The sequence below is a fragment of the Stegastes partitus genome, unplaced genomic scaffold, assembly GCF_000690725.1.
Source record: "Stegastes partitus isolate 25-593 unplaced genomic scaffold, Stegastes_partitus-1.0.2 Scaffold1738, whole genome shotgun sequence".
NCBI lineage: Eukaryota > Metazoa > Chordata > Actinopteri > Pomacentridae > Stegastes > Stegastes partitus.
Genome location: NW_007579469.1, coordinates 33,161 through 51,479, shown reverse-complemented (window position 1 = coordinate 51,479; position 18,319 = coordinate 33,161). Strand labels below are relative to the sequence as shown.

The 18,319-nt window shown below is 39.1% G+C and overlaps 2 protein-coding genes across 2 annotated transcripts in view; one reads left to right on the top strand and one right to left on the bottom strand.

The window, feature by feature from the left end:
- The window catches only part of txnl1 (thioredoxin-like 1), a 9,188-nt gene extending 7,001 nt beyond the window's left edge, over nucleotides 1–2,187 (bottom strand). Inside the window, exon 1 of the mRNA XM_008301955.1 lies at nucleotides 1,913–2,187. Within this exon, the coding sequence (XP_008300177.1) occupies nucleotides 1,913–2,010 (98 nt within the window). The 5' untranslated portion in view covers nucleotides 2,011–2,187. The remainder of the gene's footprint in view (nucleotides 1–1,912) is intronic.
- Nucleotides 2,188–4,816: 2,629 nt separating this feature from the next.
- The window catches only part of atp8b1 (ATPase phospholipid transporting 8B1), a 43,810-nt gene continuing 30,307 nt past the window's right edge, over nucleotides 4,817–18,319 (top strand). Inside the window, exon 1 of the mRNA XM_008301954.1 lies at nucleotides 4,817–4,897. The gene's annotated coding sequence lies outside the window, so the exon portion shown is untranslated. The remainder of the gene's footprint in view (nucleotides 4,898–18,319) is intronic.

Sequence of the window (18,319 nt, the reverse complement as noted above, 5' to 3'; positions counted from 1 at the left end):
CATTCTTACGACTGTGCTTTCTGACGCTGTCTCACGGCCTTTCCCCTCCTCTCCTACAGCTACTGTCATGACGGCTTAATGCATCGGCCTGCTGTCAATGGAGAAACGGCTGCTCACAGACATGAGTGACTTCAACCGAAATGTAGCAGAGAAGTTTGCTGAACAGCAAGAGAGAAGAGCCAAGTTTTTTGTTCAAATAGCTCCAGACCTTATTTTTTTGAGAGTGTGTGAACTGATGAGCATGACGGTCATTAGGTTGTATTAGTGTCTCTGTAACCGGCACAGGAAGCTGCTGTCTGGACCACAGTGGTGGAAAACAGTACTTTTATAACTTTGGGATGCTGCAGTATTTACGCTTAAAAATGAGGTCTTCTCATGAAAAACTGAGTGTTTTTCCGCTCACAGAACAAGTCGTGTGTAGAATACATGTAACTGGGTTTAACCTCCAAATCAGACACTAGAACGCCCTCGTTTATTATTTTTAAAGTCATTTTTGGTCACACACCTGTCAGAGCACCACAGCTACCAAGCAGCAGCTACCACAGTCTGCTATGTGGGGCGTTCAGGGAGCATCAGTAAATTATAGCGTCTATCGATAAGAAAATGTTCAGCAAGTCATATGTTTTGTCTTTACCCAGGTGGGAGGTGCTAAACAGTTAGTCTGGAGCCCTGAACAGTGTCGTTTGAATCGTATTTTTTCTGTAAATATTGATGAAAGTTTGATGAATGGTTCTGAAATGTAGTTCTGGTCAGTCTTGATAATGTTAAATTAGATTATGATTAGAAAATCCTCCAAAGGTAGAACATTTGCTTTCCTGTAAGTAGTTGTGTTTGATGTTACTCATATTCTAATTTAAAATAAAAGGTCATTTGCAGACTGCACCCCCCACATCAAAAAGTCTCACCAGCTGTTGATACACCAGACAACAGGACAGCCAACCATTATTTGCTTTTACAGAATTATCTTAAATTAAACTTTTCTGTTGATGCAGCCTCCTCTTTCTATCTGTCTGTCTGAAGCAACGTCTGGCCCTGACTGATCACAACAAACAGCCCATTAACACTGAAGGATGAATGCAGGACAATATCTCTTTTAGCTAAAACACGTAAATTCGTAACAACGATTTGTGTCACCCAAAATCTTCACACTGAGATTTGAATCTTTACTGCAGATTTACTCCAAATACTCGGCCTCAATGATTACTAATAATCAGTAATAATATATCCTGGATATCGCTCAACCCCTAGCGAGCGCAGAGCTTAATTCAGGCTTTAAATAAAGATTATATTCATAAACATCCATCATAGTTTTCCAGACTTCAGTATTACATTTTAATGTTGCTTAATTTCCCTAAACAACACTTATTATTATAAAAGGTATTCACATTGTTATTATGGGAAAAGATAAACCCAGTAAACAGAATATATTTCATGTGTTTGTTTTAAACTATTATTGATTTGCTGTCACTTGATCAACAGGCCTCCAGAGTTGAGATCAATAAGAGAATCCTAACAAATAGTTTACAATCAAAGTGCAAAGACATGATGTTGGAAGAACCTGGGGAATACATGAGCAGTATTTGTACTGCTTTTGCTGGAAACAATCACACACTAGAAGTGATAATAAGTCCTGCTTCTAATAAAGCAACACATGTTTAAGCCCAGCCAGCAGAGTTACTGTAATACTGCTATGTCATTGTAAGCAGCACAGCTAGCTAGCTAACGCATGCTAACGATAGCATGCTAACCAGACTTTCCCGGCAACGAAAGCTGCGAATAAATGATGGATATCCAGTTTGTGTCATCTCCCCAGAGCAGCTAAACTCTAAGTCCTGGGTGTTTTCTTAAAGTCCTTTGTTCAAAGTGAGCCTGGTCAGTGGTGCGGCCCTCGCCGTCGCTTCGCCGAGCTTACCCAGCCATTGTGAACTTCACCACGGCGAGCCTGGAGCCGGCGGCCGCTAGCTCCGGCTGGAAGTCCGGGTCGCTCCCGATCACTTTGACACCGACCATGGTGCAGTTTGCGGCTGTGGAGTGAGCTGGACACCCGGGCGATGTTCGGGGCAGGAAACCGAGCCACCTAATAAAAAATGAAGTGTTTTGTTTTTAGCTTTCTGTCAGTATATTAGCTGACTAGCTGTCCGGCTCTGAGGCACACTACAGTCACTGTGAGCTGCTCCAGGAAGTGGACTCCTGATTGGTCAACACGCAGCAGGAAGGGCGGGGCTTCTCCTTTTCTTCTTCTTCTGTGACTGTTGGCAGAGTCTGGATGCTTCACTGCCGCCACAGGATCGAAGAAGAAGAACCTAAACTATTAATTCTACCAACAGCAACAACAACAACAACAAAACAGTTTCTTTGTGGCAAATTATATTTAATGATCCACAAAATATTAATGACACAATTTTAATAGACAAAACAATATTTCGTGCTTTACACACAGAACTTTTATTAAATTATAATTATTATTATTATAGGAATTAAGAGCAGATAATGACACGTCTTTGGTGTTAATATGAGAAAACCAAGAATAGAGTGCTCGCTTTTCCTAAAAAATTAATTAAACCAACTCAGGAGCTGTACATTTATATGTTTTCCTTTATTTTTAAAAACATTTTTTGTCATAATTTTACGTGTTGCCTTGTTGTTAACACAGGCTGCTCATACCTGCAGTGATCCCCATAAATTCTATTTATGTGTTCATGACAGAAGCAACAGTGACATATTTGATAAGTAGGGTTCCATCTTCAAAGCACCACACGGTGGCGCTGTCAACCTGCTGTTTGATGTTTTTCTATATTAATAGTGTCTCAGTTTCCTTCACATTAATGACACTCGACCTGCGTTCATCTCTCATTGTTATAATCAGGGTTTATTGTTTTCATCTTCATGGTAGACAGTTTGAATGTGAATTTATACAATATTATTAGTAGTTTTATTTAAATTAACACATTTTTAACATGTTAAAATTACCTAACAAATCATTGTTATTGGAGTATTTGAGTGTTAGATGATTAAATTTTGTTCCCAAGCAACATTCAGTTGTTTAATTATTCCCATATTTTATATTATTTTCATTATTATTATTAATATTTTAAGATGTAAAAGATGAAATAATGATCTCGAAGCGATTACTTTTGATTTACTTTATTATTAGGCACACAATGCTCTTTACAAACCATTAACAGTGTAATAAAAACGACCAATGCTTAATTTTATGACACAAAACCTTCAAATAGATTATAAACAGCTTAAATATCTCACCTCTAGTCGTTTGTTTTGCTGCTTTAAAGCATAAAGCATCACATTCTATGACATTAATTAACAATTTCAGTTGTTAAACTAACAGATTTCAGTAACATTTGGGGTCTACTGGCATTAAATCTGATGTGTTTCAGTATTCTCATATTTTAAATTATAATTATTAGAGGTTCAAAAGAAGAAATTAGGTTCTAAATGAAATCACCATTAAAATAAATAAATAAATAAATAAAATTACTTCTTAACCTCATTGTTATAGATTCACTTTAATGTTCTCGTTTATTCCGTTTTCTTTTAACCATTAAAAAAAAAATGGTTTTACTTCCCTTATTTTATTTTATCTTATTCATTTCATTTTAATTTATTCTTTTTCTTTCTGTCCTGTTTCTACATTTGTCTTTCATTCAATGTACTGTAGCAGTTATAAAATCATTTTATTTTAATTAATTGGTGCTTATTGTGTGGATTTATTTATTCTTGAAAACTCTATTATTTATTTTTTTCTCTATTCTATCCTCCTTTTTCTATATTTTCTATCATTAATTTTACTTGTACAGTTTTTAACTCTATTTTTTCACTTTTTATTTTGCCTGACTGCTTTTTTTCTGCATGTATTCTCCTTTTTTGGCCTGTTTGCTATGTATGATATTACATAAATAAAGTTATCACTACTATTAAATTATTGCTATTATTATACATTTCAAGTTTCAAGATAATATTTATTATTTCCTAATTAATCTGGCTTGCAGTCAGCACTACACCACAGTGGTGCACAGTTTCACCACTAAAGCCACAAAATAGGTTAAAAATATGATGATAAAATGGATTAAAAACAAAAATATAATTATCAACTAAAGACAATGAAATATGACAATAGAATAGATTTAAAAATGAAATAATAAAATCATCAACTAAAGACAAAGATAGATGACATCAAATAAAATAGACTGAAAAATAATAAAATCATCATCAATTGAAGACAAAAAAGATGATGAGAAAATAAAATAAAATACATAAAAAATAACAATTATCAAGTAAAGATAAAGAAATATAGAATAAAATAAAAATACATTAAAAAATAAAACAATCATCACCAACTAAAGAAAATCAAATAAAAACGACTAAAAAAAAAAAAAAATCATCAACTAAAGACAAAGAAATGCGATGAAAACAAATAAATAAAATAAAACAGAATAAAATAAATAAATCGATATAAACCCACACAGCCCGTCTGCTCCAGAACAATCTGGGGTATTTTAAAGCTGATCTGCTCTTTCCCGCCCGCTGGACTCAGACCTCCTGCAGCAGATCCGCCTCCAGAGCACCACCTGCTTTAATTAACACTTCAATTACTCACCTTTACCTGCGGCCGCCGTCACGTGACCAGGTCCACTCCCACGGCCTCCCACCCTGGATGCCACGCGTGCTTCCCGGCTGCTGGGCTGTCGGTTGCGCTGGAGGCCGGACGGGTCGGACCGGTCCGGCGGGTCTGAGCGGGGCAGAGCCGGTGAGATCAGCGGCGGGCAGCGGGGCGGGGAGCCGCCGCCGGAGAGTCTCCAGAAGCCGGAAGAGCAGCACGACATGGTGCGGTGACACCGAGCGACGCCCGGAGCAGCTTCACAACGTTCACCTGCGCAAGGTAAGTGGTCCACAGCGCGCATGTAGCCGACAGGAGAGACTTTATGTCTGACTTTGAGCTGTTTTTTGGTGGTTTTCTGCTTTTATTTTTTTTTTTTTTTCACACCTGAGCTGCTCCGGTTCTCACCTGGGCGGCTGCTGCTGCTCACCTGTCCTCCTCAGACTAACACTGCTGGGAGGGTTTTGACAAACTCCTGCTGCTAAAAGCTACGAGGCGCTTCAGAAAAGCCACTTTACGTAGATTTGTGTCCACATTATGGTTCTGTGGGTGTTTTTTTTAAAGTCAGAAAGTCTCATATTTAAGGTTTTAATTGTAAAATCCTTAAAAATGTCCAAAAACTCCAGTTAATTTCTGTGGAAAGTCACCAGAAAGTCACCGAGCTGCTGTTGTTCTACCAGCACCTCCATCATTTTAGCTGTTTTCTGTATTTTTGTGTCTCAGTTTCGTCCATTTCCATCTATTTGTTGTTGCTTTTCATTTCTTTAGAGTGTTTTCTCACTTAATGGCCTTTTTTTTTGTCGGTTTCTGGTAATTTTGTGTCTCATTTTGGTCATTTTCTGTCATTTTGTTATTGTGTTGTGTCTCATTTTTAAAATTTTGTGTCATGTCGTGTCTCATTTTAGTCCCTTTTCTGTCATTTTGTAGTTGTTTTGTGTCTCTGTTTTGTCATTTTCCACGTCTTTTGTTGTTGCTTTCCATTTCTTTGGGATGCTTTGGCACTTTGTGTTCGTTTTGTGTTTAATTTTGGCTGTTTTCTGTCTAATTTTAATCGTTTTCTGTCACTTCTTGTGGTTGTTTTGTTTCTCAGTTTGGTCATCTCCAGTGTCCATGTTGTTATTTTCCATTTCTTGAAGATGTTCTGTCCCTTTGTGGTCACTATCTGTTTATTTGTTGTTGTTTTGTGTCTTATTGTAGTTTTTTTTGTGTGTGTTATTTTCTGGTTGTTTTGTGTCTCAGTTTGGTGGTTGTCTATTTCTTGGAGGTGTTTTATCACTTTGTGCTCATTTTCTGTCTCATTGTTGGTGTTTTGTGTCTAGTTTTAGTCGTCGTCGGTCGTTTTGTGTCTCAGTTTGGTCCTTTTCCACGTCTTTGTTGTCGTTCTCCTTTTTTTTTAAATCTCATTTTGCTCATTTTCTCTCAATCTGTGGCCACTTTGAGTCTCCGTTTTCCACCATTTTCATTTGAATTGTTTCCAGATTTCTACTTTGCCTTGTGTTCTTTTGTTTTGTCCGTCTCAATAGATCCGTAAAGGTCGACTCATGCAGCCTTTCAAAATGATCGTTCAGCTGATTGAACATGTAAACGTGACCTTCGTTCACTAACGAGTCATGAAACCTGCCAGTAGTTTGCACGCTCTTGGTACGATTAATCTAAACCACGACTGCTGGACCTCGAGTTTATTCTGCTTTTTTTTACGTTAGGTTTCAGTTTTCCAGTCCACTCTCGGTCTCGGGCCTCGTGTTGACACTAAACCAGTCGCCGGCCGTCGTAGCAGCGCTGCAGCTCCACAACATTATTTCATTTACACAACCTGATGTTGCACCACGATGACTCAGGGAAAATCTACCGCCATAAAAAACCCAGGCTGGTACACACCAGCATCTGTGTTTAGAAAAGAAAATGGAGCAGATGTTTGGTTGTTGGCTTGGTTGAAACATGTGTGGACGGATGTACGGAGGCTCAGAAGGTCCACATGTAGAAAAGTTTGCATTGTTTCACACTGTTTGGCCTCCGTGATGCAGATTCTTATGAAGTGAAAGTGTTCTCATGAAATGTGAAACTTAAAATTTCCCCGATCGTGTAGAACATGACGTGTTTGTGTAGAAGGTTCTGTGCTTTCATTCTGTAGCCGTGTTGAACTGTAGAGGCAGTGGACTCCAAACTGGGACTCACGACCTCCACAGCTGCTAAAACCATGAAAAAAAATCAGGCTAAAGGAGGAGAAACGGAGGTTTTTCTGCTTTACATTTGTTGTGCTTCACTAAATGACTCGTCAGAACTCTACAGTCCATTTAAATTTTACGACTTTGTTCGTCGTTCCATCTGAACTCACCAGGAACCTTCTGCTCAACCACCTTTGATTTACTTGAAACTTAATTATCTTTATTCTAATATGAACATATTGCCTTTATTTTGAAACTCCAGAGCTCTGCCTGGATCAAACTGTCGACTAATGTTTTAGTTTTTGTGCCACAACTCATTAAACCTGCTCAATCAGTTATAAAAGTTCAACTAAATGAACTTTATTTTAATTTTTCTGACCAAGTATTTCACATTGAAACTATTCTACATGTTTAGTTTAGTTTTATTGTGACCTGCAGCTACATGTGGTTCACAAAACATCACTAGTTGACTTCTGGATCATCAATTCTTTGGTTAATTTGAGCTCAAAGGTGGAACTTTTCATGACGACTTCAATTTTTTTTTTTCATATTTCAACTCCCCGATAATCAGACATTATTTGATCTACTCGTCTGGTATTCCAAATTCTGAATCAATGATATGATGATAAATAACAGAGAAAGTTTCAGGGTTTTATCTTTAACAGTTCCTCAGATGTTGTCGTTCAAACGGCCTTAAATTGAAATAAGCAAAAAAAAAATGTGCTGAAAACCAGACGATGAGCGAGTTTTTTTTTTTTTTTTGTACAAAATCTCGGAAAGTATTTGATATACGAAGCTCAAATTTCACAAATATCTTTATAGATGTCCGTATTTAATGCTATAAAAAACGAAGGCAAGTCAGAGACGGCCGAGCAGAAATTTGATGAATGTCGACGGAGGGACACTCAGGCCGCTGGGATTTGGATTAAATGTGGAAAACTTCTGAAATGGCTCCAAAAAGTAGTTTTTCCTTGAAGATGCCACACCCAGTGTAACCTCTGGGCGTCCATGTGGTGACGGTTTTTTGTTAAGGAAGAGAACTTTCTGCAACTTTCTGCTGCTGTTGTACGAAGCTTCATCCTTGTTCAACAAACTATTGACTAAAGCAGCGCTGCAGACGATATTGTTCAGATTTAAATGTTTCAGCCGTCAGTCAAAAGCAGCCACAAACGCCTCTTATTTGACAGAAGTTAAACGTCTGAGAGCTTTTGCATTACGAGCAGCAACGTGAGCCTGCCAGACTTGACTCGGGGCTCAGAGTCCGCCCTGGTCTGCTGTCGTGTCTGCAGGCCTCGATGTTTTTCCATAAACAAGCAAAGAACTTCTTCCTCTGCACACAAAGGAGCTTTGAATCCTTTTGATTAGGGAAATGTCCGCCTCCGATGGAAATGTGCAACCTTGAGGTCACAGATGGAGAATTTGAATCGAGATGCGAGATTCAAATGGACCAAATGGCTTATTTAAGGCCGAAGCTGTTTTAAATGAGTCCTCCTCCGTCCGGGAGGCGTTGCAGCTTTTATCTACCGATCCGAAGCTTCCATTTCCTGTCTGTTGGTTGTATTTACAGCTCTTCTTCTTCTTCCCTGTCTTCTAGTTGTTGTAGTCGTTGGTGCATTAACGCCGTCGACTGGTTAATAATTTGGGAGAAATGTCGTCTCATTTTAGGTGTTTCCAGCCAAAATGTTGTTAAATGTATTAAAAATAATAATAAAAAAGCTGAAATCTGGCAGCAATTGTTCCATAAAAAATGGTGGAATACTGTAATGTTCAAAAACTGAATAAAATAACATGAAAGTAAACACACAGATAAATAATAATAATAATTAAAACGCATAATAGTGTAAAATAGTAATTTTACGAAACTGTCACAAAGCTGATAAACGATTTGTAAAAAATTATTGTTTACATTTAAGTGAATGCTTTTTGTCTTATTTTACTGGATAATATCTGTCAGTTAACAAGACTGGGTTGAAATTATTATTTACTTTTTTTTTTAGTGGATCTTTTTTAAAAAGACAACAATAAAAATCTGTATTTTTTTATGAATTTCAAATACAGTAAAAAAATATAATTTTACAGTCAACAATTATAAAATAACAAATTATCATTAATAAAAATACAGATTTTTGATGTGAATGTTAATTAAATAGTTTTTAAAGACTTAACGTGTAAATTAATGCTATTTTTTTTCTATTATTTCAGGAGTTATTTTCTATAATTTAACCAAACTGGACCATTTTTTTAAAATTTTAATTGGCTCTTTATAAGCAGCTGATAAGTTTAAACCTCACTGTGTAGTTTTTATACCACGTAGACCTCCGAGTTCTACTTTACTTCACCAGAATTTTCTTCCTACAGTTAAAGCTAAGACTTAGAACTGGGGTGTCGACATCCGGTCCTCGAGGACCAGGATTGGACACCCCTGACTTAGAAGAAGCTGCGTCGTCGTCTTCAGACTGAAACTTGGAACCTGAAATCTTTATTTATGACTTTTGTCGTGCCTGAGAAACATCTCACGTCGCCGTAAGTAACTCTGAGCACAGAAGAGTTCAGCTGCTCTAAACTAAAAACATCCTTATGAGACTGTAAACACTCGATGGCTTTACTTCCACAGTTACCGGACTGAGGTACGACATGTCTCAGCTGATCATTAGATTTATTTAGCTTGAAGCTTCTGCACAAACTGTTGACCCGACGTTTGAGCTCAGTCCAGGTTTCGGTCATAACAAAAACAGAAATCAGCATAAACAAAAATCAACATAAGCAAATCGGGAGTCAAATGTGGCTCGACTGGATGATTTCAGAGCTCGCTCTTGTTGTTTTGAGGCCTTGGCGGTTCCACTGGTGACTTCAGAACGTCGCTCCTGCTGCTGCAGCGTCTCTGTGGACCGACTGACTGGAGGTGTTAGCGGATTCATCGTCTGGACTCCAGCTGTGTGGAAGTACAGAAGACAGTCGGCTCATTAACCTTCATTACTCTCCATTAACGGCCGTTTAACAGACACAGAGCAAAGCAACGGCAGGTTAGAATTCTGATTTATAAACCAGTGAATATAACTGCTAGTTATTGCTTTTTTGTGCAGGTTAAATAAATATAAGGAGCTTAAAGAATACAGGAATTTTTAACCTTTTCATACTCTGTGCTGTTGATAATATTCTAGTTTGACACGATGCAGAGCAAATGTGTTACGACACGGTGAAAACAACCTGTTTACAGTTCAGTCCTAAGATCTCTCCCCAGGATGATGAACCCACATCCACACCACAAAACATCCTAACGAACCCCATTGTGTCAGGGGGAGCACTAACGACCCACATAACGAGGGGGAGGAGCAACAAAAACCCAATTGAAACCCAAACTCAGGTGTTAATGTCTCCTTTAGGATATCAGTATCTGGAACCCCCAACTAGTCAGTCAGAGCTGATGAAGCCTCTTGGATGAGAGGTGGAACGTCTTCAAGGAACTCAAGCAAGTCCAGTTGCTACGATTAAAGTACGAGAATAACTTGTTTAGGTTTTTCCTGAAGAATGTGGAGGTTATTCTCCTTCTTCATTATTCCAGTTTACTTTGCATAAAGCACCAAAACGGCCCCAGAGCATGATGCTGCCACCTCCATGCTTGATGGTAGGTTTGGTGTTCTTGGGGTTAAAGTCCTCACCTTCTCTCCTCCAGACATGGTTCTGCTCAGTGTTTGTTCCATCTGACCAGAACTTTCCTCCAGAAGGCCTTTTCTTTGTCCATGTGACCAGTGGAGCTTTAAGGTTCTGCTTCTAGAGGAAGAACTTCCTTCTCCATCAGCCTCTCAGCTCATGTTGATGTCAGACCCTGTGGACACTGACAGCTGTGTTCCAGCAGCTTCTGGTCCATCCAGAGCTGCTTCCTGCTGGTTCCTGGTTGACTCTTGACCATCCTGACCAGTCGTCTCTCAGCAGCAGCTGCTAGTTTGTGTTTCCTTCCTGATGGTGGCAGTAACACAACTGGACCATGAACTTTATGCTGACACACTGATGGTTCTGGTTCTGAAGCCGCTCTGAAATGGCTCCAAGTGACTTTCTGACAGGTTCAAGTCAATGATGTTCTTCTCCAGATCTTTGCTGAGCTCCTCAGACGTTCCCACTGTAGTGTTTGAGTCTAATGAGTGGATCAGATGGTTCTGTTTAAACTGGATCAGAGGAGTCAGCAGCTGGAGTCGATCAGAATCACTCACAAGAAGTTAAGAGGCCATGAAACTACGAACATGTGATTAACACGACTTCCTAAATCAGCAGAACTGATCATTCAAGTTGCTGTATGTCTATGTTTGACCCGGCAGGTTTTGTCAGATTTCCAGACGACCTTTAATGAATCCACGAAAGAACCAAAATGCAGGATTGTACTTTTGACAAACACTCACTGATTCTATCATAGAAAACTACGAGTCATCGGAGTCATTGTAAGCGGAGCACTGCCTTCATACATACAAGCTCTATGCAAGTGTTTGGAAACTTTTGTTCAGGACTGCATTTGAAATACTGCAGTAATGTCAAGATTACAGAGTTGCACCGACTTAGCTTAGCTTAGCTTAGCGATGCGTTGAGCAGAAGGCGCCGTTAACGGGAGGTGACCTTGATGAACACTTTGCGGTTTGTGCTGCTGTTTCTGCAGAGTCACTGTATTGAGTTGAATCCAGCAGAGAACAGGCGTCCATTGTTCGTGTTGTTTCCCACCTGTTTATTACAGCTCGGACGGTTTCCCTCCGGTGCTGCAGAAGCGATGGTATCTACCACAGACATGAATGCTTCACATTCCCCTCCGCTGCAGCTCAAAGCTTCGTCACATCAGGAAGTCATCCTGAAAAGACGAATCGCTTTTCTTAAACTTATCAGATGTTGCTGCTGTTGTGTCTGTGACAGTGGTTCAGTTTTCTGTTGTCTTAATGACTTTTAACGGCTTCATTTGATGAGATTTGGGTCAAAATTCAAGAAAAAAAGTGACGAGATTTAGTGAATCATGAACCAATATGGCAAATATCCATCGTGACTCATGACAGACAGAGATATTGTTTTTTTTCCTGGTTCATAAGTTGTTCTTGTCAAAACCTGCAGCCTACGTTACCCACGATGCAACACGGGTGCTTATAGTTCAGTTGGAGATTGAGGCGTGGCGCTCTGCTGTAGAGACGATCATTCAACGTCATTTATAGTCTGATTAAACTGTAAAATGAAATGCATGTTTGGGTTTAATCCTTTTTTGATAAATATATTATGTTGTTTAACAGATGTTTCCTGTTTTGTTGATTTACAGCTAATATCTAGTAAGTATTATTATTTTTTTAATGGTAATTTGTTCTTTATGATTAGTTTATTTTTTACTGCATTTAAATGAGCAAAAAGAAAAAATCCTAATTTTGTAAATTTTATTTTTATAGGAAAGAAAATATTATTTAGTTTAAGGGCTAAAAAAAACAACTAATTTTTAAATTCAAATGTAAAAAATAAATAAATAAAAATGCAATTTAATAAAATTAGTTTCTTGATATGGATGTTACATATATAGTTTTGGCCTGTTTTTAAAAGCTACCAAACTAATAAATATTTTTACGGATCTTTAGTTACTACTTTTTAAAAAATTACTACTATTATTTTTTTTTACAGATTTATCAACAAAAAAAATCTGTAAACCCCCATTAAAATATAAATCTTCCACTTTTAGACCTTAATATACATAATTCTTCATTCATAAAACAATACACGTATATAAAATAAGTATATTTTTTGCGTGTTTGAGTCCAGTAACAATAATGTTTTTGTTTTTTTTAGTTATGTGATGTTTCTCATTATCTGTAAATTACCAAAACTGGAAAAAAAAACAAGTAAAATAACAATTTAAAAAATATATTTACCATTTTTCAGTCATTAGAAATATTTTTTTTCTTTCAAATATCAACAAATGTCACTTTTACAATCAAAAGAATGAATTAAAATTCGGAGAAATCTGTAGTTTCTGTCACACTTGTGTATTTACAAGGACAGAAGCCAGATTAATGCATTATCAGTGAAGGAAAAAACATGCAAAAAGCTGACTTCTGTGTATTTAAGTTGGACCTACGAGGACGGATTTCCTCCCAGATCCCAGAACAGACGCAGAAATCTGCTTTTACACATCAGGGATTATCTGCAGATCCTCGCTGCTGTTTTCCGTTTTCATTTTCTCGCCGTTCTCACCTGCGCCGGCTGCACCTCCTCCGTCCTCTCGGGTTTCTCTGTCGTCACGGCGGTATGTTTCCTCCGTCCCTCCTTCCTGCTGCTGCTGCTTCTTCTTCCACTCGTAGCCGTGGAAACGCCCCGGGGCCACAAAACCAAAAACCTGTTCTCCGAGACCGCCATCCATGCAGCGCTCCCATTGGCCGGTTTTCGGAGGGGTTTTGGGAGGTTGGGGGAGGAAGTAAACGCTGGAAGTGTTGAGTTCTCAGAGGAAAACAGATGAATGGGTTTTTTTTGTTGTAAATGAAGCTGCTTTCAGGCTCAACAGGTGTTTCAGTATTAAACGTGGGCCAACACCTTCCCTGAACCTGATTCTCCTTTTAAATGTTCTTTTCGCTTTTATTTGCTTCTCTACTGTTTTTATACAAGCGGCTCTTCATTTTATTCTTTCATGCCTCCTTTACAAGCTGATGTAAACACATTAATGCAGGTTCAGCGACTGCAAAACTGGAAAATATGATGAGATATTTCAGAAACTCCGGCTTCCAGGAGGTGCTTTTTTCCTGCAGACGTTAGCCGCGTGTCTATGTTGTATTTTTCTGCACTTTTTTGAGGTTTTGCATTTGAACAAGTTGCCCAATGTGTGTTTTTACGCTCACTCGAGGCGGCTTTTAACTTGACTTTTGATGCACATATGAAAGTTTAACCCACTTTCTGGACGGCATGAAACTGACACAAAAGAAAATAATTACGAATCTCTTAGTTTTTCTCTCGAACGTTAAAGTGTTGTTTCTTCTTCTTTTTTTTTTTTACAGCCGTTCAGAAACAACTGTTTTGGTTTCCATGTGGCCCGTAGTACGACGCCGAGTTAGAAATATTAGTAGAAACAAATCTAACTCACAAGTCAGTAACGGTTGATTTTTGTCATTTTAAACCAATTCCAAAGGTTGAATTATTGTGTTGGAACATTTGCATGCAATAAAATGGATTTAAAAACAAACAAAAACCAAAAACTAGCATCGCCGCCTTTCTGCACGATCGTCTGCAAAACCCAGAATTCCAGGTTGGTCGTCTGCTAACCTGGAGGTTGTTGTTTCTTGTAGCAAAGTGGATTTTATACCTGCAGCCTCCAACTTGCTCCTCCAGTTGACGTCGTCCTCATGCAAACCGTGGCCAAACTGGAGTGTTTTATTTTAGCTGAAACTATTAAAACTCAAGACTGTGACATTATGCAGGAGTCGCGTTTTGATATTGAACGATGGACGAGCAATGAGGCGACCAACGCTTCCTAGAAACCAAATTTAATCGCCTACAATCGTCAGTGTCAAACTCAAACACAGTCAGCCTGAAACAAAAAAAAAAAAACTAGACGCAATAGACTTCAATTGTTTTCCTTTCTCTCCAGATATATGACGACGTGTTTCATGTGCAGACAAATTTTGCTTAAACTTTGAATCTGGAACAGGCAAAGCTTAATCTTATGAACGCAAGTCACATTTCAAATAAAAGCTGCATTTTGGCGTTTGTTTCTTATTTTTATTTAAATGAATAAACTCCTGTTTCTAGCAGAGCATTGTGGGATGTGTAGTGTTAGCGCTGCATGTGCTATGAACCGGTGGGCCCAATGTAATCACACTGCGGGTCAGAGTTTGACACCTATGACCTACATTTAACGTGTTTTTAGTATGAACGCTGCTCGTCTTTGAACATATTCCTTCTGTTTTGATGAGCATCTTTGACATCAGTGAGTGTTCTTCACCTTCTCTGTGTGAATAACCGCAAACCCGCATCTTCGCGTGTTGCCGTCTTTTGTTTGTTTACCGTCGGCCTGAGACACATTTTTCCGTCCTCCTTCTCGTCTTCATGCCCCAGGGCAGGGCTGGACGCTGGAGTTTCTGCTAACGTGGCGGCTCTTCACCCTTAAACCGCAGTAGAACGCCTGCTTTTTGTTTTTTTTAAATCATTGTGTGTCTGAATTAGAACTTAATCCAGAAAAATGTTTAAAACTAATCTGCTGACATTCGAAAACAAAACAAACAAAACTGGTTGGGTCGAGGTGGAGTCCTGCTTTACGTGTAATCAGCTGAATCAGAAAATCTGTGTCTTGACTTTGTCAGATGTGTGTTGAATGTATTTTTACGCACCAGTGATTTGATTAAAGGTAACTTTCAGTACTTTAGATAGAAAATAAACCAGACGGGACACAGTCGGTCGGTCTCGTGTGTGTGAAACCAGTTCACCTCAGCTGACTCTTTCACAATCGAGGAAGCAGTTGTTTTGACAGCGAACATTCCTGCAGAGTCGACGGGTTTGTAGGAGAAAATGTGGCTGAATGCAGGCGTGACGCAGGCCTTTCTTTTAGGCGCTGTGTTCCTTTGGTGTGGCGTTTTGTTTGACTGGAGGAGGATGATGGTTTTGTTGTTGCGTCTGGGTGTTTCCATGAGTCCGCCTTGAACTTCTGAACTGGACTCTGTCAATTAAAGCCTTAAAACTCACCTGCTGTCGCTAAAATACAAAACGCAAAACCCCCCAAAAACACAGGAATCACTTCAGGTGAGAGGTTTTTTTGTTACCACTTTACTTCAGGTCTTTCATTCATTCCCGCCTCCAGACTCTTGGTTCTGCTCCCACGCCTCGCTCCGGTTTCACGTTCAGACTTGTGTGAAGTCGTAGAGCTCATTCAGTCGGTTTGTTTAAATGCATACTTTGGTTTAAAACTGTGTCAGTGGGCTGCTGCAGGAACATCCACTGAGCTGGTGTCGTGAGCTGGTCGGGTTTTGACTATTTAACACCGTCTGGTTCTGAACATTCACTTTACTTTCTTGGTTACTTACCGGTCTTATTTATCCTTGTTCTTGAAGCTCATATTTTCTGGCTTAAACCTAAATTTAGGACACTTTAATTCACTTCTATAGCTACGTTACATTACATTACATGTAAGGCACTGACAATATCATAATCGTACATAAAGTTAACTTATTGTTTTGCAGCTGTTTGAATTTTGGATGGGAATAACTTTTCGTTAATAATTTAACCGGTTAAAATTATATAAAGATGAGATTGTGCGTGAAGAATATTCCGCTCAAGCGCTATCGAACACCTTTGGGATGAACTAGAGCCAGTGCTTCCCCTCCAGTGTTTCCTGACCTAACAAATAGTTTGATCGATAAACTCCAAAATCTCATAGAAAACCTTCCTGGTAGAGTGGAAGCTGTTGTAGCCTATGGATTTAGAACTGGATCTCCTGAAAGTTCCTGTAGGTTTAATGGCCAGATGTTCTAATGCTTTCATCCATATAGTGAGTCTTAATCAGTCCGGACAGTTTGGTCAACAATAGGGAGATAAGTTAAGGTCCAGAATAACATAATGACAACAAGATCCTAACAATGTGGGTAAATTTCAAGGAGTCCTCCTAAACTGCTTTCACTGCTGCCTCAAAATAAGTTTTCCTGTTATGCTGCTGTGGTTTAGGTTTGGTTTCATAAACTTTGGATTGAAGAGGAACTTGCTCGAGATTTTTTATTGTCGTTGTTGCGATGTTTAAGTGTGTGGATAAAGAGACCAAATGTGACTGTTTTTGGAGATGACCAAAATCTAACCTTCTTCTGCTGTTTGTAACGGTATACGTCCATGGACAGGCCACAAATCCTCAGTTTCTGCTACTTGAACAGTCTGTGAAATCTTTATTTTGTGTTGTGTTTAAGTAGAGCAGGGGTGTCCAATCCTGGTCCTGCATGTTTTAGACATTTCCCTCTTCCAACACACCTGATTCAAATGATCAGCTCATCATCATCAAGCTCTGCAGAAGACTGATAACGATCCTGATCATTTGAATCAGGTGTGTTGGACGAGGGAAACATCTAAAACATGCAGGATTGTGGCCCTCCAGGACCAGGACTGGACACCCCTGAAGTAGAGGATGTTGTGTTAAAGTTGTTTAGCTTGTATTTGTCTGCGCCGGCGGTGACTCTGTTTGCGTAGGTGGAAACCTTGCAGCAACTTTAATGTAAAGTTGTGAAACGTCGTTGATGAGGAGGAAAGTCGGGTGTGTCTGACGAGTAAGTTCTTTACCCTTAAAGCTCTAAAGTCTCCTGAATGAAGCAGAAACGATGTTCATTCAGCTCGAACCACCTCTGGCTGGTCTGTTTTGGGACATAGACCAGGATTAGTTCCGCTTTTATCACAACTGACTGCAGCGTCATCAAGTAAAACATTCAAGTACAAACAAGTAAACATTCCTGCAAAATTACTTCTGTGCAGATTAACGAGTGTCAGTGTGACGACTTGTTAAATCCCGTCTATTTATAAAACTTCACACTGAAGCTGGAGAATGTTTCTGTCGTGACACACTGAATATCTCTGGAATACAACAGCTTCAAGACTTGATTTTCGAGTCTAACAAGTGGATAAGAATTTATCTTGGCTTACAGAGCTTCAACATCGCATTAAAGACATTAAAGAAGACTCTGGTGCATCCAAGCGTCCCAGCAAGCTGTGAAAATGTGATCAGGACTCTGAAACTAAAGGAGACGAATGAGCCTGAACCATCATTTATTCATTATTTACACCTGTACTCGTCCTCATTTCACGGTAAAGTCTTTTGCGACGGCTCCACCTGGCAAGAAAACCAAGTGATAAAACTCAAAACGGAAGAATCGAAAGGAGGAAAGAGATTTGGTGAACATAAAAGCGCCACTTCTTTCCATTTGAATTCTTCAGTTTCCTGATTCGGTGTCCTGCCGTGGTCCCTGTTTTGTCCAACTCAGCTCCGTTTGCTTGTTGGTTTTTGGAGTTGTCTTGGCAGCATTCGCTGCTTTTTTACCTGTTTGTTCTTGGACAGCGGACTAATGAACCTTATCAGCTGTGCTAATGGACTCCTCCACCCCATTAAACATTAAGCTGATGGGAAGCACCAAACCGAAGCCCTGGCATCCGCTGCACGGGAGCGGTTAGCCGAATGTCGGACTGGGATTTCCCATGAAAGTCAGTTTACTGCACATCTGACAGAACAGCAGACTGACAGTCACTGTTTCATCTGCAAAAAATGATTGAAATTGCTAAAGTTTTCAGTAAAGGTATAAATAAAGCATCGTGGTGCTGCAGAAATGTCCCGGAACAAACTTCTTTATGGAGCCGCGACAGTTGTTCAATTAGTTGGCAACTGTTTTGATAATCGATTAATTGATTTGCCAAATTTCTTAAGAGAAACGTCAAAATTCTCTGATTCCAGCATCCTAAATGTAAATATTTCCTGATTTCTTTCCTCCTTTGTAGCGGTAAACTGAGTATCTTTGGGTTGTGGACAACAGAAGACATTTGAGGACATTAATTTTCACCTTTTCTGACATTTTATCCC